Below are 22,481 nucleotides of genomic sequence, written 5' to 3'. Positions count from 1 at the left end.
CTGACAAGGGTGCTCTTTGTTGTGTCTTAACCCTCGGCCACATCATACTAAGCACTCTAGGTTTGGCTGATCTCCATTTTTTGCCTGCACATCTACAATAACTCGTGACGCAACAGCGTGGTTCTCTTATACAGATTTGGGTCGCCCACAATGAAATCATACCCTTTGATCTCATTATCTTTAGCTTTGGAATACAAACCAATCAGCAAGGGTAAGGAGAGGAGGGCCAGTTGTTCTGCAATTAGGGTTTGTTCATCCCTATTTTGCAGTCTATCTCCTTCTCACCTGAGTGACTCAGAGACTAGGGTTTTGAATCCCAAAGAAGAGTAAGTAGAGATGGTTCTCTGTTTGTACAACAGTTGCTAACAAGTTCGCTGCAAGGATTCCTTGCATTGCTTGGTAGTGTAAGAGCTAGGTTCCCCAGGAGGCATTGCCCTTGTGGTATTCAAGGTAACTATTCTCCATTTCCATGTAATTGATTTTGTATACCCTATACCTACATGAAGCATGATCATAGCGTTAATATGATTAGAGAACTAAATTTATTTTCCGTTGCATTTCCCAATGAACTTGGATAGTTCCGCGACTGATATTTTTCATTAAAATATAAAAGAAATGAAAAATATAGAGCACATGTTAAATATTTAAAAGGATGATATATTGGTGGCCACCAATACAGATCCATGAATGAGTTCTGGAGGTATCAGCTGGATGGGTGACTGCCTATACTGATCCACTTTGGGTGATCTGACCAGTACGATCCTGATCCTGACTCATGACTTTTGAAGAGTATATCATTGATACTTACAAAACCGAGATTTTATTGCAATTCCTTGATCTTCATTTCTCTTCCATGAAATATGATCTAATTTAAAATCATTAACATCTGGCATTCAATTTTCCTGACAAAATCCCAGCTCCTCACAGATTGAAACAAGAGGCCACCAGCATTTAAATACATCTTCAGGTAAGGAAACAGGGCTATCAAGCACTCCTGATTAGATTTGAACTTCATTCCCACATCAAGAAGCCAATGTCATACTTGGGCAACTATCTACTGTACAGGCTAAGATGTCCCGATAATCCCGTGAGATTCTGAAGGAGTCATAGACCTTCCCGTCGCTGCTCTTCTTGTATTCGAACAGCAGGTTTGAATGGTCAAATGCTGTGAGCTTTATGAATCCAAAGTCATAGTCTCTGTAATAACTCCACTTGGTCTGGAGGGAGGTGAACTGTGCAAGGCTAGCACCTCCACCACCAGCAACTACATGGATGGTCCCATTTAAAGGGCCTTTATAGTATGACTTCTCTTCATTTGTGCAAATATTCTGTAAAACAATAAACCCAGTAAAGTGTGTAAGCATGCAAGGTCCAGAATCTGAATCAGAGTTTCTGTCTTCCAGAGGTAGTAATGTTATTTGACTTATTTCAATAACTTCATTTGCAACAGTTACAATGATAATGCAAATCAATATATCATCTTTGTGGACTAGAAAAAAACCCAGTGAAAAGAAAAAAACTACTCTTAGGTTCAGTGTCAATTAAACTTGGATAACTTAATTGAAATCCCATTTTTCAGTTTCCAAACCACTTCATTGCCAAAAAAAAGAGAGTCAGAAATGGGTTTGGTGGTGCAGTCATGTGGGATAGAGGAACGCAAAGTCCCTCTGATACACCCCTCCCCTCTTGGGCAAGTTCAGAAATTAAGCTTTAGGAAATCAAAAGAGAACTACATGTAAAAATGAAACTAACTCTTCCCCGAAGTTATCATTTTCCATTATGGCATCAAGGTTGGTAGAGTCTGCAACGATAACATGAAACAGGTTTTATTTTTTACAAAAAATCGTAGGGAACATACCTCATAGATTGGACACGTTCTTTCATAATTGTGGACATGACCATAGACTGCCAGGTCAACCTTGTACTTCTGCCAGAGTTTCTGAAGGCTTTCTCTCCCCATGGGTTCCTCGAATGACCCTTCCGTGGCATACCAGTCACCAGAAGAATAACCCAATACTCGATGCGCAAGGAAGATTAACCATGGCTGCTTCTGCCTATCAACTGATGCTAGGCACCTCTCAAGAAACTTATATTGCTCGGTACCCTCTCTCCAGTCATGTTCAGTGTCAGCAATGCAGAAATGGAACATGCCATAATCTGTGGAGTACCTGTACAAAGAAGGTATTTAACATTCGAAATTGTTTATAGTGAATAAAAGCAACAAATAAAACATAACTGTGCATCTTGGGGTAGTTTGGATCATCCGTTTGTTCTTATTCTTGTGGTAGTCTTTATTATCATCATCACAGATTGTGCGAGGCCAGCAGACATCTCAGGTAAGATTTGTCCAATGCTAGGACTACATCTCACAATATATGCATGTGCCGTTCAGAATAGAAATAATGCAAGAGGTTTGGAGGATTGTATGTGATGAACGTTATGAGTACATACTCATGCTATATGTACATACATTTGAAGCCAAATAAGAAAAATTTAGAAGTCTCTTCATTTCCAATACCAGAACTTAGCTCTGTTCTCTGCAGGAACGTAAAACATGGTCTCTGCTAGCACACCACATTCTCCTCCTGAGTCCATATTCCCATAGAAAGATCCTGTTCCAGGCCAGTCACGCTCATGGTTACCACTGCAAGGACAAATCACCATGTAAGGCAATATGAGAAGATGAAGTACATGTCCTGACAAGTTATGTAAGCCAATACGAAAACGGACCTCCCAACCATGTATGGCACGGTTGACGCAATGGGCTCAATCTGTGATGTAAACTGGTCCCATTGTGAAAGGTATCCATTTGCATAACATAAGTCTCCAATATGGAGAACTATATCAATATTCTTCAAGTCTTGAATAAGCTGGTTAGTGGTGTTAAGGGAGCCAGGCTGAAAATTATTATATTCATTGGAACCATCAGCTTCAGCCTGAAATGAAAAAAAAAATTGAAAGAAAATACTTTAAGTTTCTGCAACAAAAAACACATAAAATTTGTTACTGAAGGAAAAAAATTGCAATAATTATGATATATAATTGGCATTGGAACACAATGAATGCTGTGATTTGACACCAATTTCTTCTCTACAACAGATATCGGGTTGATTACTGCAACATATTTTCTTAAACATACATCCCAGCCAAAACTAAGCCAAACATGTTTACTATTTGATTTGTGTGCGAAAGTTCACTGAGAGAACTCTAACCTTGCCCATATCGCCAAAAATAACAACACGCTGTAAAGAATCTTGACCAGGATATGGCGAAGCCCGAAATTGGTATATCTGACTCCAGACATACATACCATTGAACAATTTATGTCCTAGCTTGTACGTGTACCTGCATCATCAAGTTTAAGAGTGTTTTATGTTGAGCTGATAAAAAAAATTTGAAAATGCTTGGAAAATTCCAGTTTGATGTGTCCGATGGCGTACAACTCATGTGCTTAAAAATCATTACTACATAGAAAGCCACAATATGTCATAAACTAACAAATGAATTATAATATAATTGGTCCAATACTCCAATCATAGAAAATTTTCAAAGGGCCGACTATTTGTTTCTTAATAAGAAACAACAAAAAATTGAAAAATATGGGGTTTGATATCAAGATTTTTTATTTTTTAAAGCTGGCCCGTGGTCAGTTGTTAGGATGAAAACAGGTTTTGAACTCAGCTCTGTTGTGTGAACCTTTACAGGCTTCACCAACTTAACAAGCTGGCATCTTCAATGGAAGACATTTTGTGAAAATAATTCCAAAAGAAATATAAGATGCATTTACCTTTTGCTTCTTGACCATTCAAAAGAATATTATGAAGGACGCCCAGAAATAAGCAAAAAAAAAATAGGCACAACATATTACATTGAATTGGGCCATAAATCCTTCAGAAAACTAGTGTGTATGAAACCAGGATCACGCCATCCCACTGTCCTTGCTGGTGCACCTGACAGACATTAACGAAAATTTGTTATCTGCCACCTGCCAGAAAAGTCAAATCTTGGAAATCTGGTGAATTATGATTCAACTGATTCTCAAGCACCACTGAAGTCGCTAAATATTGGCAGGAAAGGCAAAACAGTAGACTTCTGTTACAGTGCCTTCATATGATCGAACATGTTATAACCTTTAATAAAAATAAGCATCCCTTTCCAATATTAGAAGACATACTAATAATTGTGTTGCCACTGTTTCAATGCATTTTTTTTATTATTGCAGAAGGGCAAGAAGAGAGAGAGAGTTTACACACCACACATGCTGTTACGATTGAAAGTCAATGTCCCAGCTGGAGAACGCATTTGATTTCCTCCTAATGGACCCCATTCAACAAAAGGTTCTGCTTCATTGATCCCATATCCACTGGTCCAAGTCACAGTCATCTGAGCATCAAAATAAAAGATTAGTCGTGTCTAGAAAAATTTGTGGAGAAATTAAGTAGCACACAAAGAGCACTCTCACACAGTGTTTCATGTACATTGAAAACTTAAAATCGTTGTAACAAACTCAAGATGATATGAATTTACTGTAAGAGAAATTAGACTTACTTCATTCCATGCTTTCCCTTGGGCTAAGCGTGGGTAAACAGGTACCTTTGGATTCACAAAAGTTACCATATTTGAGACAGCGATCAGCTTGGGCTGTTGTTTCCAGAAGACATTTACTACAGTTAGAGTTACTACAAATCATCTCAACATAGGAGGAAGTAGGAGTATACAAAACCAGAAGGTAGAACAGATATTTCTTGTCAAGTTAAACTACAGAAATGCTACATTTGCTAGTAAAATTCAATTTTTCCCCCCTTCCATGACTATAAGAACTCAAGTAACTAAAACCATCCACATGTTAAAAATCTTGGGGACGATGCAAGATATTGCCATATATTGTTCCAAAGTTTGGTTTTGTAGCACTCTCAAAATGAAGGGATGTTTAGCATCAGAGAGGTCTTAAAAATGGGGAGACTTTATTTAAATATTATTTTTGTTAAGAAAGAGAAACTGGATTAAGATGTTAATATGGATGGGAAGCTTGTAATGGATATATGATCATTTTCCTAGATCAAATAGTGGTTCACAAAAATAACCTGAAACTACTAAATTATACAGTAGCGCAATTAGAAGTTATTTTAATAAAGTGCTAGAATAGGTGAAGATGACTATCTGGTAAAAAGTATCTATAGAGAACAAAAAGGGCCACAACTCAATACGAGTCCCACTTTTGCAGGGTCCTAGGTGGGGTGGACTTGAGACAGTCCTAACCTTCGGCACTTTCGCAATAAGTGACCACTCTCAGATTAAAATCAGCATCTTCACGCTGAGAAAATTTCCATTGAGAACATAATGTAAATATCACAAATAGCTTTCTACGATTTGATTGAATAATAGAATAATACAATTCTGCATACCAAAGGAGATATCATAAGTTGGTTATTAGCATACATTGGAGAGTCCACCAGAAAAGAGTGCGAAAGAGAAGTCTGCTCGCTGGTTGATCAGTTGAAGCTTCAATGTTCCATTTCCTGTGTCTTTGTAGTTCGGATTGGAGTAATTTGCAAATTGATACTACAAGAAAAGAGTAAGACTCAATGTTTGTATTAATCAGTTGTAAGTTCTTCCACTTCAAGGCAAAGTAGACCATTAGAATATCTTTATATTAACATTTCAACTGATAGATAGTTTTGCATCATAAAATTAGTTTAAGAAATAGATAAGGCAAGGGAGCACAGACCTTAATGGGTGCAGTGCACAGCAGTGGAGGAGAAACTCTCACATTTTCAGGGGCACATGTTGAAGCACTGGAAATATGAAAACAGATGCATTCTATTAAATTACGAACCTTATTCATAAAAGATTAGAATAAGAACATTTAGGAAATAGAACGCACAAAAGCAGTCAATGTTCCATAGCACTAAAGTCATTTATAAGCCATTTAACTTTCTGAGAAAGCCAAACTTATACTGAAAAAGGTTGTCTAGTGATTTAAGAGTAACCACAATAATATCCATTACCTGAAATTTGCAGGAGAAAAAACACCGATCCAATCATCGTTTGATGGGTTGGGGCAGCCATAAACCACAGTCACCCATTGGATGTTTTCGCCCTTATACAATGACAAAATCCAGCGTGAGCCCAAAAAATCAATTGGATTCTTTTGAAGTATTTCAATGGATGGAATATGGTGAATCACTCCATTAAATTCTCAATCTTGAGGGCGAATATTTCAAATCAGACCCAGAGATTCATTGTTGTAAATAATGAAACCAACAGAAGGACTAATGTTGGTCAAACAATATTCAGCCCTAGTGGATGCAAACTCTGCCCCATTATCTTGATTCAGTGAGAAACATTTTTCCCCATAACCAAGTCAATCTAAATTCACCACATCCACATAATTTGCATTGAAATTCTGAAACAGGAACAAAGGGAAATAAGAAAGGAAAGAAGAAAGAAGCTACAAATGCAAAGTAATGGAAAGTTTACCCCCAATCCAAGAAGAGTTGGTGTGACTTTCACATAAGCCGACGAATGAAGAGCGAATTGCACCTTATGAATAGCAATTCTAGAGAGAGGCTGTTCTCCATGTAGCCTCGCCTCTTCAAAGCTCACAAAACCCAACAACACAATTATAAACAAAAGCAACCCATAAATCCTAACCATGCCCATTATCTGCAATCAATTATCAGAAAGAAAAATAAATAAGATGATGAACTCTTAAGCGAAACTCGATAGCAACCTCTAAACTCCAAACACCATAAGTAACACATCAAATCAATACAAGCAAGAAAGAGGTAAGCTTTCTACTTATTTTGCCATTATTGATCGAAGTAGTAGCCACACAACCTCAAAAACCGAACTCAAAAACAATTCATTAATTAGTTTTTCCATCTTCTCAGAAGCAAAACGACACTAACCCACAAGATTTTAGCTTTCCGAAACTAGAATGAATTCCTCTGAGCAGTAAAGCGAAAATTTTCATATTCAGTAAAGAACCCACATCTTATTCAAAAGATTAAAAAAAGAACATCAACCATTTCTGTTCCTAGCCACTACTAACATACTAACCAGTGAGAAAAACTGGGTTCAAATGAGAAACACTCTTCAATGAATCTGAACAAAAAGAGAATCTGGGCTCAAAGCCTCAGTATTCAAACGCTAGTCTGAACTCTGAACTATAAAGTGAAACTTTCAAGTTCGTCTGCACTCTGCAGTGCGTGTTACGGTCTAGCCTTTTCAGGGGCGATTTTGTAAATGTGTGGGTGAAATAATTTATAGAAACATTTCCATGAATTTACAAAAAGAGAACTCCTCCTTATTTACGTTTTTAAAGAATCACAAACGAAAGATTCTCTATTATACCCCGTGAAAAAGGGAAAATTTTTAACATCTCCGCGATTGTTTCCTGCAAGTTCGTTAGCCTTCTTCATTTATCAAGATTCCAGAATGACGTTGACCTAAGTTTAACGTCGTCGCATTTTGTTTTAACGAGACACGTGGACCATTAATGATGGGGCAAACTCGGCTATATAACCGGCTACTTCTAAGGTCGAAGGTCGGTAGTCACGTGCGTCAACATTGTCACACGTATGTTTGGGAAGAATAGTTTCTACACAAAAATGCCGCCAAGCCGGCTCAGCCCAATGGCTTGGCCATACCATACATGGACCCGGATCTCTGTGGAGCGGCCGGGCGTCTGGCGTGCATTGGACGGTCAGGAGCACCTGGATGGGGCTGCGTGCCTGGGTGCTCTTGGCCGTCTGATGTGCATCGGACGCCCTACCACAATGGTCCAATTAGGATTGTTCTCCAACATTTGCATGACAAAATCACATGGTAGGAGTTTGTACAATTCTCTCCCTCATGTTTCTTGGCTTTAAGGTCATCTTCTTACCATTGTATTGCCACTTTGTCACTAATTAAATATCAAAGCTTGAATAGCTCAGTTGGTTAGAGCGTGTGGCTGTTAACCACAAGGTCGGAGGTTCAAGCCCTCCTTCTAGCGCAAAGCATTGCTTTTTTGTTTTTCTTTTACTGGTTTGATTTTGTTGTTTCCCATCTTTAGACGATTGGAATTTAGTTTTGATTTTTTTTGTTTCCCTTCTGTTTTCTAAAAGATCTACTGACGTTTAGTTTTGATTTTTTTTCTAAATCTGTTTGTTTCTTTTCTTTTTCCTAAAAGATCTATTGTGGTTTGATTTGTCTAGCATTGGCATTTAGTGTTGATTTTTTTGTTTGTCTTGGTTTTGGTTTCCCTTCTATATTCCTAACAAATCTACTGTGGTTTGATTTTGTTGTTTCCCTTCTTTTTTCTAAAAGATCTACTATGGTTGGTTTTATTCTTTGGACGATTGGAATGTAGCATTGGCATTTAGTTTTTATTTTTTTTGTATCCCTTCTTTTTTCTAAAAGATCTACTGTGGTTTGATTTTATTGTTTCCCTTCTTTTTTTCTAAAAGATCTACTGTGGTAGGTTTTATCTTTGTTAGGTAGTAGACTCCTTACATGATTGTGAGACCAGCTTTTATTTTTCATTTATTTATTTATTTTGATAGATAGAGAACAGCTTTTATTATAAATCTCTGATCCCAGGGAGCTTTTTTGCTACCAATTCAAGGTACACTCATTAAACTGTATTAGTTTTATTCACAACTGAAAAATGTACATCAAGAAGCTAGTGTCATACTTGGGCAACTAGCTATAGTACAGGCCAAGATGTCTCGGTAATCCTGCGAAATCTTGAATGAATCATACACCTTCCCATCGCTGCTCTTCTTGTGTTCAAATAACAGGTTTGAATGATCAAATGCAGTAAGTTTTACAAATCCATAATCATAGTCTTTGTGGTAACTCCAAGTAGTGTTGAGAGTGGTGAACGGTGCAAGACTGGCGCCTCCCCCACCGACAACTACATGGATGGTCCCATTCAAAGTGCCCTGGTAATATGATTTCTCCGTCATCGTGCAAACACTCTGTAATAGAAAAAGAGTATCATCAATAATTGATATGCATTCATGGATGCTGTGATGCAGCAAAGATCCATGGAGATGATTATTGGTAGTACCTCATAGATAGGACATGTCCTTTCATAATTGTGGACATGTCCATAGAAAGCCAGGTCAACCTTGTACTTCTGCCAAAGTTTTTGGAGGCTCTCTCTTCCCATTGGTTCCTCAAATGTCCCTTCTTGGGCGTAAAAGCTACCGGAAGAATAACCCAGTACTCGATGTGCAAGAAAGATAAGCCATGGCTGCTTTTGTCTATCAGCTGATGCCAGGCACTTCTCAATGAACATGTATTGTTCTGTGCCCTCTCTCCAGTCATGTTCTGTGTCTGCTATGCAGAAATGAAACATTCCATAATCTGTGGAGTACCTGTAGATAGAAGGGACATAAAATTCTTATGGGGTCTAACAAGAAAAATATCTATAACAATCCAAAGGACATGCATGTGTTTCTTGTTCACACGGTACTAGTTTTAGGGAGGTTGGAGTAATGCAACTTTTTACAGAAATGCAAATAAAGAATCTAATGAGGTTCCAAAATTTCAATACCAGAACTTGGCCCTGTTCTCTGCTGGAACATAAAACATGGTTTCTGCTGGGACACCACATTCTCCACCTGAATCTGTATTCCCATAGAAAGATCCTGATCCAGGCCAGTCACGCTCATGGTTACCACTGCAAGGACAAATCACAGATACAACTCAATTTGGACAAGATGACAAAGTAAAGAAGTTGACAAGTAATTCAAGTGCATACAAAGACAAACCTTCCAGTCATGTATGACACAGTGGATGCAATGGGCTCAACCTGTGCAGTAAACTGATCCCATTGTGAGATGTATCCATTTGCGTAAACTGTATCTCCTATATGTAAGACTATATCAATATTGTTTAAGTCTTGAATCAGCTGCTTAGTGGTGTTCAGGGAGCCGGGTTGGTAATTGTTAAATTCATTGGAACCATCAGCCTCAGCCTAAAAGCAGAAAAAAACTCGCAAGAATAATTAAATATTATTAGTTTAGAAGGACAATAAAGAATCTCACAGAAGAGGAATACATACATCAAATTATCTGCAAAAAGATCCTCTAAACATAGTGTCTAACTCGAATAAGTACATTTTATGCAAAAAAAAGAAAATTGAAATTGGTATAGAAATATAAATTGGAGTAATAAAAATAAATTTAACAGTTTATTTGTTAAATTCCTTCCCTATTACATATATATGGTACATCTAAACTAATTCAATTCTCCACCGTTAGATGGGAGCTAAGCCTTGTATGAGTTGACTCGAGTTACACACTATGTTGATTATTGCAATGAGTTAGATATCATATTTTAATGGTCCTTACAAGTTACATCCATGGCTACCATAACTGAACAGTTTTCCATTTAAAGTGGATGCTAAGGTTTCCAAAGACAACTCAAACCTTTCCCATATCGCCAAAAATAATTACACGCTGTAATGAGTCTTGACCAGGATGAGGTGACGCCCTAAATTGGTATATCTGACTCCAAATATATGTGCCATTGAATAATCTATGCCCCAGCTTGTACGTATACCTGCACCATCAATGTTTATGAACTTTTAATGCTGAGCTGCAAATTATCTGAAAACAAATGAAAATTTCCAACTTGATGTTAACCTGAAGATTTATAAATCAATAACAAGTTTCAACTTAAATCCCATTGGAAAGGATTAACATGCTGATATACTATCTTGTAAATTGATAACTGAAATCAGAAATTTCACACCTTAATAAAAAAAATTAAGAATATTAGAATTGATAAAGGGGTTTGACATCTAGAGTTGGTCTTTCAAGGACCTTTTCAAACCTAAAATCCTACAATTGAATATGAGGCTTGGAAAACCTCCAATAGATTTATAAGATATCATGAATTATGGTTTCTGTAACATTTGAAAGATATTTGAGAAGAATGTTAGAAAAGGATGCACATGCACACGCACATGCACAGACGTAGACAGCAGAAAGTTGCCATCTACAAGCAGAAGAGATTACATTGAGTTGGGCCACAAATCCTTCAGAAAACTTGTATGTATGAAACCAGGGTCACGCCATCCAACTGTCCTTGCTGGTGCACCTGCCAATGGACATTGAGTAAAATTTGTTATTGAATATAGGAACTTTGGAAATTCATTCAGGAGCTCGATCTAGAGTGATTTTTACAATTTCCATCAAAGTTGGCAAAACATATCCATTAGTTATTGTAGTCCTTGTTACTTTCCCATATGTAATAGAACTCAATGACACAAGAACCTGTTTTAAAGTTCAAAGGACATTTTTTTTTATCTGTTTTCAATTCAAGTGCATGTTATCATTATCCTTTTGATATTGTTTATATTTGTCTCTCCATATAAGTTCAAACAAGGTAATTTGAGAGGCCTTGTACAAAGATGGAATGCAAATCTAACAAATAAATAGAGGAAGAAATACTTTAAACGTGCTGTGCAAGCAGAGGTAAGTGTCCTCAAAATTGTTAGAAAGCAGAGGCACCTTCTCCAGGATCATCTCAACTCACTAAGCCTTATCCAAACTACCTGTGGATAATTGACTCTCCCTCATCTTGATCTATTGGTGACACTTTCTTGTGATTGGCCTCAGTTTACCAAACTGGTCTTAGCTTTGCTTCAACAGAAAATAAAGTACAACCTCAAATTTCTGTCAGTATAAATTACAACATAAGAGCTAGTAATAGCAGGGTATATATGGACTTTCTCATATCGTTGTTCATGACAACAATACTCATTTAGAAAGCATATCAAGCAAACAAGTTCGTTCTACTGTGTTAGGCCCCATATTTGCAGTTTATTCCTGGATGACAAATAGGAGCAAGATTAAACAACAAGAAGAAGAGAGAGAGAGAGAGATTACGGACCACACATGCTGCCACGACTGAAAGTCAATGTCACAGCTGGGGAACGTATTTGATTTCCTCCTTTGGGACCCCATTCAACAAATGGCACTGATTCATTGAGTCCATATCCACTTGTCCATGTTACAGTCATCTGAGTACCGAGTACAGAATATATCATCAGATTCCTGGTAGATCACTATAGAGAAATAAAGTTGCACAAGATAATTTTTGAGGCCTAAAACAACCCACAAATTAGTTTTTTTTAAGCTTTTCAAATGGAGCAAATTGGGACATATCTTATGATTTTTCTTGCCAAAGACACATTTTCACTAGTAAAGAGAACAATCCTTTCCCTCTGCTACACATCTATATGGTTTTGACATATTCAAACTATTGCCTAGCATGATAACTTCATAGTTCTTACTAAGAGAAACATAGCTTTTGAGAGTAAACATGAAATGTCAATGTATTCACTACACTCTTAACAACCTATCATAAGGGATAGGGCTTTTGCAGTCTGATAAAAATATTTGGAAGTAAAAATTTGGATGCCAATCTTCATTTTAAAGTTTAGAACTGATCTGAGAAACATCTGAAGCATATAAAACATGTTCTTCACCTCACAACTGTGGGTATTGCCAAAACCAGTTTTAGAACAACTGACTTACTTCATTCCATGCTTTCCCTTGGGCTAAGCGTGGGTAAACGGGTGCCTTTGGATTCACAAAAGTTACAGTATTCGACACAGCAATCAGCTTTGGCTGTTGTTCCAAGTAGAAATTCACTGCAGTTAGTATAATAAAAAAACGTACCCCAAGGTAGAGGAAGTAGAACAAATATTGACTATCAAGATAATATACAGAAACACAAGAGTAACAAGATAATTCAATTTTTGTTGGGGTTGTGGCACCATTGAAAGAACAAGATCATCAGGCATGAAAGTAAGACCTCAATAATTCCCTAAGATGGTTTAGAGCTTAGATGACTTTAAAAAGTGTGATCTCTCTCAGTAAATATGAGTTTTCAAAACTCAAAACATGATCTTGATAGCTCTGACAGATGAAAACTTTTTCAAAATCTAAAATACTAGATAAGCATGATATATCAAATTATAAATAATAAAAATAAAAAAAAGTATGAAATCTCTGCTAGAGCCACTTTCTAGTGAGAAAGAAGAGTTGGTCGAATTATTTCACTAAGAACAAGAAGAAAAATCTCTCTCATGTCACAACACAATAGCATGTAACAAAACCTTTTGCATTTCAACAGCAGACATTAAAGCATAGAGGAAGCTCCTGGTGAAGAACTATAGGAAGATGCTTGATCAATTTCCTAAAAATCAATCTATTGTTTGCTAGTTTAGATCCATAGAATACTCGAGGCTTCAGGAAAATTGGCTCTATAGAAACCTTACAATGGATGAAAATGTTACAATCTCTCTCTCTGTTCCTTTTTCAATGAGAGGTTGCATTAAAATGTTAATAAATTTGGAATGCCATCACAAATATACATTTTTATTATATATAATTTATTATACAGTGTTAGAATGATGAATCTGATATCATTTCTATATAAAGCATAAGCCACACATTTTTTTGTGATTTGATTGAATACTAATAGTTCATATTGTTTGTTTAAAGAGAGTTATTATTCAGTAATTACATTGGAGAGTCCACCAGAAAATAATGCAAAAGCAAAGTCACCTCGGTGGTTGATCAGTTGAAGCTTCAAAGTACCGTTTCCCGTGTTCTTGTAGTTCCGACTGGAATAATTTGCAAATTGATACTGCAATGGAAAAAAAGAACTTTGGAGTTTACTTTTGAACATTAACGAGTTCTTCCATTCTATGGGATAAGCGTCTTATGATAATAGAATAGTGATGTCAGAACAAGAATAGGCAAGGCAGGGGCTGTGACAGACCTTGATGGGTGCAGAACATAGCAGTGGAGGAATAACTCTGCTATTATCAGGTGCACAGGTGGAACCACTGAAATTTTTGTACCAGAACCATTAAATTAGATCAAGAAAATTAACAGAGCATACAAAAAGAACTCCTGAGCACAAAAATTGTGTCATAGCCTTTGAAATCTATGAACTAAGCCAGATTTTTAACTGATGGTGGTTGCCTCTTACTTCAACGTATTTGCAGGAGAAAAAACACCAATCCAATCATCATTTGATGCATTTGGAGAGATGTAAGTTAAAGTCACCCATTCGCTAGTTTCACCCTGAAATGTTGGAAAAAGCCTGCATTAGTCCAAAAAGCTATTGGCATCTTCTAAACTAGTTTATGCATGGTAGTCAATTTAAAATCTTGTATCCATTTGAGTTCAAGCGCAATGATTCAACTTATGCAGTCTCTACTTGAGGCCAAATATTTTAAGTCTGACTCAGAGACACATGAGTGAATGATTTTTTTACCACATGAAGAAAACTCATTGGTGTCAACTTAATCAAAGAGGGAAAGTTTGTCATATCATATGTGGGACAGTCAGAAACTATTTTATCTATTTTTAATTAGAACAGCAGGAGGATGAAAAGAAGAAACAGGTTATAAAGACCACAGGATCAAACATTACCTGCAATCCAAGAAGAGTCGGTGTAGCTTTCACATAAGCAGATTCTTGAATAGCAACTGTTGCCTTCTCAATAGCAATTTTTGAGAGAGGCTGTTCCCCAGTATGCCCTGCCCCTCCAAGGCTAAGAAGACCCAACAGAGCTACCAACAAATGCAGCCCATAAATCCTCACCTTGGACATTTTCTACAATCAATAACAGACAGAAGGGAGAAAAAAGGAAAGGGTGACAAGAAAATTTTCTAACGGGAAACTCAACAGCAACTTTTAAGTCCAAACAGTACTATTTGAAGTATCAAATCAGTATAAACATGCAATGTTTTGTCATTGCACCAGTTAACCAAACCACAAGACCCACATGTTAAAGCTCAGAAAGAATTGAAGATGAATTTCTTAAAATAAGTTTAAAAAAAAAAAAAAAAGATTTAGCATGACTATAACTATGAATCAACTCCTCTCTAACAAGAATGTAAAACAAACCCAATTCCGCTATGGCCCAAGATTAATATTACTCAAAAAGATTTGAGAAAATCAAAAGACAGGAAGAAGAAAATGAAGAACAACCTCTTCTGGCAGCATTTGAACTGCACTAAGCTACTGGGCATTATGAAATCTGTAAGGCATGAAAATTTTGAAAACTAACCTGTGAGAGAAACTGGGTTCAAACTTCAAAGAGAAGCCAACATCAATGGATTTGAACAATAATGACAAACAAGGCCAAACGTGAAATACAAATGCAGAGGACAGGTTAGTTTGCAGAACATTTGACATCTTGTTGTATTATTATTTTATAGAAGCACTTTGGGTCAAAGCACTTGTTTCAAAAAGCACTTTTTCAAGTGTGTGTCAAAGTTTCAAAATTGTGTTTTGTTTCATTCCCTCTTTTTTTGTTTCCCTCCTCTATTTTGTTTGAAATTGGTTGTACTCTCTTGTGTGCAAGAGGCTAGAATTGAGCTCAAGAATAATCCCACATTGGTTGTGGGAGAGTTACTTGAGGGGTATATATATAGGATTGTTTCCTTAAGGTGTGAGCCTTTTGGAGAGGAAGACACCCTACTCTCTAGTGTGTGGGGGGTCCTTGGGGTGCTTTTGAATCGCGCGCGCGCGCGCCGAGCCGAGCCGGGCCGTGGCCGAGGTCGAGGTCGGGGTCGGGGTCGGGGTGTGGGTGTGGGTGTGGACAAAACCTTATAGGAGTTTTAATGTTTTGTTTAAAACTCGATTTGGTTCATCTATACGGTTGAACCACACTTGTCTATTCGTACATATATATGAATAGTTACACCCCCTCCCTGTACGTGGAGGTATACATACGGTCACACCTCCCATGTAAGGGTTACACCCCTGTACGTATATCACCTGTATTCATACGGATGTATCCCTTCATGAAAGGGTACTCCAGTATTATATATATACACCATGTCATGCCTGTTTTTTATATAGAAAACAGAGACGTATTGTCCCTGCAACAGTCCGTTCCAGAGACAGACAGATACTGTATTTTTGTTTAAGTAATAAGAGGGTTGTATAGCCGTTTGATATCCCTGGTACTCGTATTAGGTTCTGCAACCTATACGTTTAGGAGTTGTATTTATCTTGGAGGGTAAGGTGCAAGGTCAACCCCGTTGCAGAAGAGGGGGCATCTAAATCCTTAAGGAAAGTATCTTACAGATACGACTCAACTCGATTGTCCGTGCTTCTTCCTTTCTGGTTCGTTTCACTCTGCAACTGGTGTGCGATAACAGGTATTTCTCTATTTCTGTATATCTGCTTTGTCTTACAGTATATGCCTAATATAACAATCTTAAGGATTTAGACCTTATTTGGCTTATTTTCTGTGTAAGACTATGGCTGGGAATAATACTGTGGATACTACTGCTACTGTGGACCTTCCACCTACTGCTGCCGCTGCCCAAAATACTGCTGCTACCATACAACCGAGTATGGAGAAACTGAGAATAGTCTCAGAGTTTGATAAGATAGCACAGTTCACCGGGCAGAATTTTAAACGGTGGAAGCAGATGATGCTATTTGCATTAACGCAAATAGGGGTGGCGTTTGCATTGACTGATCCCAAGCCTCCGGACAGTGAGGATATTGATCTTGATATGAAGAGGCTTGCTTGGATCGAAGCAGACTTTCAATGCAAGAACAGGATTCTGAATGCTCTATCGAATGAATTGTATAATGTTTACAATTCCTTTGATCATGCTTACATGATTTGGAATGCTTTGGTCAACAAATATACTCTGGAAGATGCTGGCTTAAAGAAGTATGTGGTGTCAAATTTTCTGAACTTCCAGATGACTGAAGGTGAAACCATCTCTTCTCAAGTAGACAGATTCCAGGTTATGGTTGGGAATTTGGCTAAAGAGAACATGATTTTACCAGATCTGTTTGTCACGAGTTCTTTAATTGATAAACTACCTGACTCTTGGAAGGATTTCAAAACTACAATGAAACACAAGAGGAAGGACTGGTCTTTTGATCAGGTGGTAGTTCGCATCAAAATAGAGGAACGGAACCGCATTAAAGACAAAGGTGAAAAGCCCATTGGATACATTCGATCCAATGCCCATCTGGTGGAAACAGAGAAGAAATCAAATCTTAAGAGGAAAGGCAATCCTGTTCAGAAAAGTTCAAACTCAAAGAGGAAGAAAGGAAATTGCTTCATGTGCGGCAAGCCGGGTCACTTCAAGAAAGACTGCAGGAACAAGAAGAAGGTTTTGCCAGATAAGGCAAAAGTCAATCTTGCTGAAGAGGAAGTCTTTGCAGCAATGATAACCGAAGTATTTTTGGTTGAAAAACCAAATGACTGGATAATAGACACAGGTGCTACGAGGCACATCTGTGGGGACCGAAACTCTTTTTTGAGTTATTCTATTTTAGATGATAAGGTCTATATGGGCAACTCTCAGTCAACCAAGGTTATCGGCAAAGGGAAAATTACTTTGAAGCTCTCTTCAGGAAAGACACTTGTTTTGGACAATGTGCTGCATGTGCCAGAAATAAGACGCAATCTTATTTCAGGGCCGCTTCTCAACAAGGCAGGAATGAAGTTACTTTTTGAGTCTGACAAGCTTGTAGTTCTGAAAAATGATGTATTTGTGGGCAAGGGGTATCTTAGCGATGGTTTATTTGTACTAAGTGTTTCTGAGATAATAAAAGAAAAGCCTAGTGCTTCTTCTGCTTACTTTATTGATTATTATGATTTATGGCATGGTAGATTAGGTCACTGCAATGCATCTTATATTTCTTATATGCATAAGAAAGGCTTAATAGACAATCATATTAAGCAACCATTGACAAAGTGCCCCACATGTGTGGAGGCAAAATTCACTAAAAGACCACATAGGTCAATGGAACGACAAAGTGGCCTTCTTGATTTGGTGCATAGTGATCTTTGTGACTATAAGTCACTTGAATCTAGAGGAGGTAAAAAATATGTTGTTACATTCATAGATGACCACTCTAGATTTACCATGGTTTACCTTCTTAAGTCCAAGGATGAAGCAAGTAATGCTTTTATATCCTATAAGGCAGAGGTGGAAAATCAATTAGGGAGGAAAGTGAAAAGGCTTAGAACTGATAGAGGTACTGAATACTCTAATCTTTCTCAGTTTTGTGAGGACCATGGTATTATTCATGAGACCACCGCCCCTTATCAACCTGAGTCTAATGGGGTGGCAGAAAGGAAGAATCGAACATTGAAGGAAATGATGAATTCAATGCTCATAAGCTCAGGGTTACCCCTAGACATGTGGGGGGATGCCATGTTATCGGCATGTTATATTTTAAATAGAGTTCCGCACAAGAAAATCGGATTGTTACCCTTTGAATTATGGTATGGAAGAAAACCTACCATAAAGCATTTAAGGGTATGGGGTTGTCTAGCCAAAGTGGCTATACCAGAACCAAAGAAAAGGAAACTAGGACCAAAGACATGTGATTGTGTTTTTGTTGGATATGCAGCTCACAGTACTGCATATCGATTTATGGTTATTAAAACCATAGATGATGTGTTTGACGAAAATGATATCATTGAGTCAAGGGATGCAGAATTCTTTGAGAATGTATTTCCTCTTAAGTCTAACCTATTAGAAAGGAAGGTTGATAGTAGTGTATCATCTTTTGGCCAAGAAGTGTCAAAGAATATTGAACCTATATCTAGTGATTCAAGTCAATTACGGAAGAGTAAAAGGCAAAAGAAAGCTACTTTTTCGGATGGTGATTGGGTTGTCTATCTTTTAGACAATGATCCTTTATCGTATAAAGAAGCGGTGACATCTTTAGATGCCGTGTTTTGGAAAGAGGCCATCAAAAGTGAACTAGATTCCATTTTAGCCAATCACACATGGATATTAGTTGACTTACCTAAAGGTTCCAAAGTGTTGGACACTAAGTGGATATTTCGAAAGAAATTGAAACCAGATGGATCACTAGATAAGTTTAAAGCCCGGTTAGTAGTAAAAGGCTTTAGACAAAAGAAGAATATAGATTACTTTGACACATTTGCTCCAAGAGCAAGAATAACTACTATACGAGTAATGATGGTACTGTGCATCTATGTATAATTTGGTTATACACCAAATGGACGTGAAAACAGCGTTTCTAAATGGCGACTTGGTAGAAGAAATATACATTAAGCAACCTGAAGGTTATGTTGTGCCTGGACAAGAACACAAGGTATGTAAGTTGGTTAGATCACTTTATGGACTCAAACAAGCTCCAAAACAGTGGCATGAAAAACTTGATTCGGTACTTGTATCGAATGGTTTTCTCATAAATGATGCTGATAGGTGCTTGTATAGTAAGTTCAATAAAGGCAAAGGTGTGTTCATCGTACTTTATGTAGATGACATGTTGATAATGGGAACGAGTTTAGACATTGTAAAGCAAACTAAAGGTTTCTTAATGTCTAAGTTTGATACAAAGGACATGGGGGAGGCTGATGTAATTCTTGGAATTAAGATCATCAGAAAAGAAAAAGAGATTATATTATCCCAATCCCATTATGTTGAAACCATACTAAAGAAGTATGGTTATAATGATTTATCATCGGTTAAAACACCTTTGGACATTAATTGTTTTTTACAAAAGAATTTGGGGGAACCTGTCTCCCAAAAGAAATACTCACAAATCATTGGTTCATACATATCTAATGAACTCGCACTGCACTATATCGCTTTAGCAGTTGGGAAATTGAGTCAATACACTCATAATCCAAGTATAGAGCATTGGCATGCTATGACAAGATTATTGCGATATTTAAAGGGAACGATAGCCTATGGCCTTCACTACAGTGGAAGACCAGCCGTGTTAGAGGGCTATTGTGATGCTAATTGGATTTCAGATACCAAGGAAACATTAGCAACTAGTGGATATGTTTTCACACTAGGCGGTGGAGCGATTTCGTGGAAATCGGTAAAGCAATCCTGTGGTACAGGATCCACCATGGAAGCTGAGTTTATAGCTTTGGAAAAGGCGGGAACTGAAGCAGAGTGGCTCAGAACTTTGATGGCAGATATTCCATTGTGGCCAAAACCATTGCCTTCGATATCACTTCATTGTGATAATCAAGCGGCAATAGCTAAAGCTAAGAATAAAATGTACAATGGAAAGAAGCGCCACATCCGCCTAAGACATAATTTTGTACGGCAGTATATTAATGAAGGAACAATAGCTATTGATTTTGTGAAATCTGAAAGCAACTTAGCTGATGTTTTCACAAAACCGTTGCCTACAAAAATAATTCATGATTCATCTAAGGGAATGAGCTTAAGGCCTGTGACATAGGTCATGTGATGGACACCCAACCTATGTGAAGAGGTAAATTCCTGAATTAGGTTCAAAGGGTACAAACGAAGTCACTGGATGATCTGTCTAGTACTACTACATTTTTTGCTCATTCTAGGTAGATAGGAAAAGTAGTACCACCACAAAGGAAGGAGGATGAGTCTTATAGACTCTTAATCTAGTCGGATCTCATGTAAAGTGGGGGTGTGTTAACTGTGGTGCACACTATGGACTGACCTAAATAGATGTAGGAGGTGAGGCCGCCTACCGATGAGAATTTTATAGGCGAATTCTCTAAACATCTATGAGACCAGGATAGGGGACAAGGCCGCTTAAAAATGTCCATCTTTATAAAAGGGATATCACAAACGGTCGACTAGTAGGATGTGGTCAGTGAACTAGTCGGCTACACCGATGAGGAAAGGTTCAAGAAGTCCGACTTCACCGTACTCGTGGCGTAGTTCATCGGACCTAGTGTAGGTTCAAGTCCTCGAAGACACCGCAACGATGTGTCCTACTATGTCTAATATACTTATCACTCGATATGTATCACTATTTTGAAACTTGTGGGGGAATTGTTGTATTATTATTTTATAGAAGCACTTTGGGTCAAAGCACTTGTTTCAAAAAGCACTTTTTCAAGTGTGTGTCAAAGTTTCAAAATTGTGTTTTGTTTCATTCCCTCCTTTTTTTGTTTCCCTCCTCTATTTTGTTTGAAATTGGTTGTACTCTCTTGTGTGCAAGAGGCTAGAATTGAGCTCAAGAATAATCCCACATTGGTTGTGGGAGAGTTACTTGAGGGGTATATATATAGGATTGTTTCCTTAAGGTGTGAGCCTTTTGGAGAGGAAGACACCCTACTCTCTAGTGTGTGGGGGGTCCTTGGGGTGCTTTTGAATCGCGCGCGGGCGCGCCGAGCCGAGCCGGGCCGTGGCCGAGGTCGAGGTCGGGGTCGGGGTCGGGGTGTGGGTGTGGGTGTGGACAAAACCTTATAGGAGTTTTAATGTTTTGTTTAAAACTCGATTTGGTTCATCTATACGGTTGAACCACACTTGTCTATTCGTACATATATATGAATAGTTACACCCCCTCCCTGTACGTGGAGGTATACATACGGTCACACCTCCCATGTAAGGGTTACACCCCTGTACGTATATCACCTGTATTCATACGGATGATCCCTTCATGAAAGGGTACTCCAGTATTATATATATACACCATGTCATGCCTGTTTTTTATATAGAAAACAGAGACGTATTGTCCCTGCAACAGTCCGTTCCAGCAACAGACAGATACTGTATTTTTGTTTAAGTAATAAGAGGGTTGTATAGCCGTTTGATATCCCTGGTACTCGTATTAGGTTCTGCAACCTATACGTTTAGGAGTTGTATTTATCTTGGAGGGTAAGGTGCAAGGTCAACCCCGTTGCAGAAGAGGGGGCATCTAAATCCTTAAGGAAAGTATCTTACAGATACGACTCAACTCGATTGTCCGTGCTTCTTCCTTTCTGGTTCGTTTCACTCTGCAACTGGTGTGCGATAACAGGTATTTCTCTATTTCTGTATATCTGCTTTGTCTTACAGTATATGCCTAATATAACACATCTTATATTTATATGTCTTAGTTTCAAAAGTTTCAAGACTGAAATAAATTGACCAAGAGGGGACTTTTTTTCTTTTCTATTAAATATTTTTTGGGTAAGCAGAATCATTAAAAGAACATTCTCTTATTATACCCAAATAAAAAACAAAAATATAAGTAACATTTCGATGAAATCCTGTTACCGCTTACCCTAACTGGAGAAGCTTCGTGTCCAGGGCGAAATTGACTTCAATGTTCAACCCAACGCCACCTCCACTGGATAATTTTTTTTCCAATATCTTGCAAGTCCAAATTTTTTGTTTTAGGCAGTGAAGAACAGAAACATGACTCTGTCATGCAAGAAAGCACCATTACAGCAAAACATCACATTTGAAATGCACAAATCTATACTATATACCAAACCCATTAAAAATATCGTTTAAATCTCATCAAAATACATAACCCACCATTATACGTTATGTGACATTCTCATAAACGGATAAATTCTATCTCTGGCTCTATTTGTTTGTGGTCTCTCTTCTCTGTGAGTTCTGGACGCCAACACAGAACAGTTGTTGGTTGTTGGAGGCTTTTTCAAAAAATAAAAAAATTACAGTATTAGCCATAGAAGACGAAACTACGTGGGTTAACCCTTAGTTA

At 37.7% G+C, this 22,481-nt stretch overlaps 1 protein-coding gene and 1 non-coding gene across 5 annotated transcripts; one reads left to right on the top strand and one right to left on the bottom strand.

Annotated features, from left to right (window-relative positions):
• Positions 1–887: 887 nt before the first annotated feature.
• LOC122655553 (probable inactive purple acid phosphatase 1) lies at positions 888–22,057 on the bottom strand. 4 transcript variants are annotated; one of them, XM_043849756.1, is made up of 13 exons: positions 22,032–22,057; positions 14,451–14,633; positions 14,014–14,099; positions 5,729–5,801; positions 5,440–5,562; positions 4,549–4,641; positions 4,254–4,383; positions 3,869–3,950; positions 3,213–3,345; positions 2,731–2,936; positions 2,519–2,644; positions 1,859–2,168; positions 888–1,328 (listed from the first exon to the last, which is right to left on the bottom strand). In XM_043849756.1, exons 2-13 carry the CDS (start codon positions 14,628–14,630, stop codon positions 1,023–1,025), a joined length of 1,848 nt encoding a protein of 615 aa, XP_043705691.1. In that variant the 5' UTR covers positions 14,631–14,633; positions 22,032–22,057; the 3' UTR covers positions 888–1,022. The 4 variants fall into 4 exon arrangements, with proteins under 4 accessions (XP_043705691.1, XP_043705688.1, XP_043705689.1 ...); XM_043849753.1 differs by lacking the exons at positions 14,014–14,099; positions 14,451–14,633; positions 22,032–22,057 and adding exons at positions 6,009–6,100; positions 6,481–6,667; positions 7,135–7,153 and having other exon boundaries at positions 5,729–5,795; XM_043849754.1 differs by lacking the exons at positions 888–1,328; positions 1,859–2,168; positions 2,519–2,644; ... (5 more) ...; positions 5,440–5,562; positions 5,729–5,801 and adding exons at positions 8,615–8,966; positions 9,059–9,368; positions 9,548–9,673; ... (5 more) ...; positions 13,534–13,656; positions 13,792–13,858 and having other exon boundaries at positions 14,005–14,099.
• Positions 7,926–7,999, top strand: TRNAN-GUU. The gene has a single exon. It is a non-coding gene; the product is annotated as a tRNA-Asn (tRNA).
• Positions 22,058–22,481: the final 424 nt, after the last annotated feature.

Source organism: Telopea speciosissima, chromosome 3 (assembly GCF_018873765.1).
Source record: "Telopea speciosissima isolate NSW1024214 ecotype Mountain lineage chromosome 3, Tspe_v1, whole genome shotgun sequence".
NCBI lineage: Eukaryota > Viridiplantae > Streptophyta > Magnoliopsida > Proteales > Proteaceae > Telopea > Telopea speciosissima.
The sequence above is the reverse complement of the archived record's forward strand: the minus strand, read 5'-3'. Positions and strand labels throughout refer to the sequence as shown.

Bases quoted from the DNA above. Each gene is read 5' to 3' on its own strand.
- LOC122655553 (XM_043849754.1), bottom strand. From the start codon at position 14,630: ATGTCCAAGGTGAGGATTTATGGGCTGCATTTGTTGGTAGCTCTGTTG. The intron at 11,098-11,892 runs GTCCGTAATCTC...GTCCATTGGCAG, and splicing joins CAGTCGTGGCAGCATGTGTG to GTGCACCAGCAAGGACAGTT. The intron at 9,369-9,547 runs GTATTGAAATTT...TTCTATCTACAG, and splicing joins GAGAACAGGGCCAAGTTCTG to GTACTCCACAGATTATGGAA.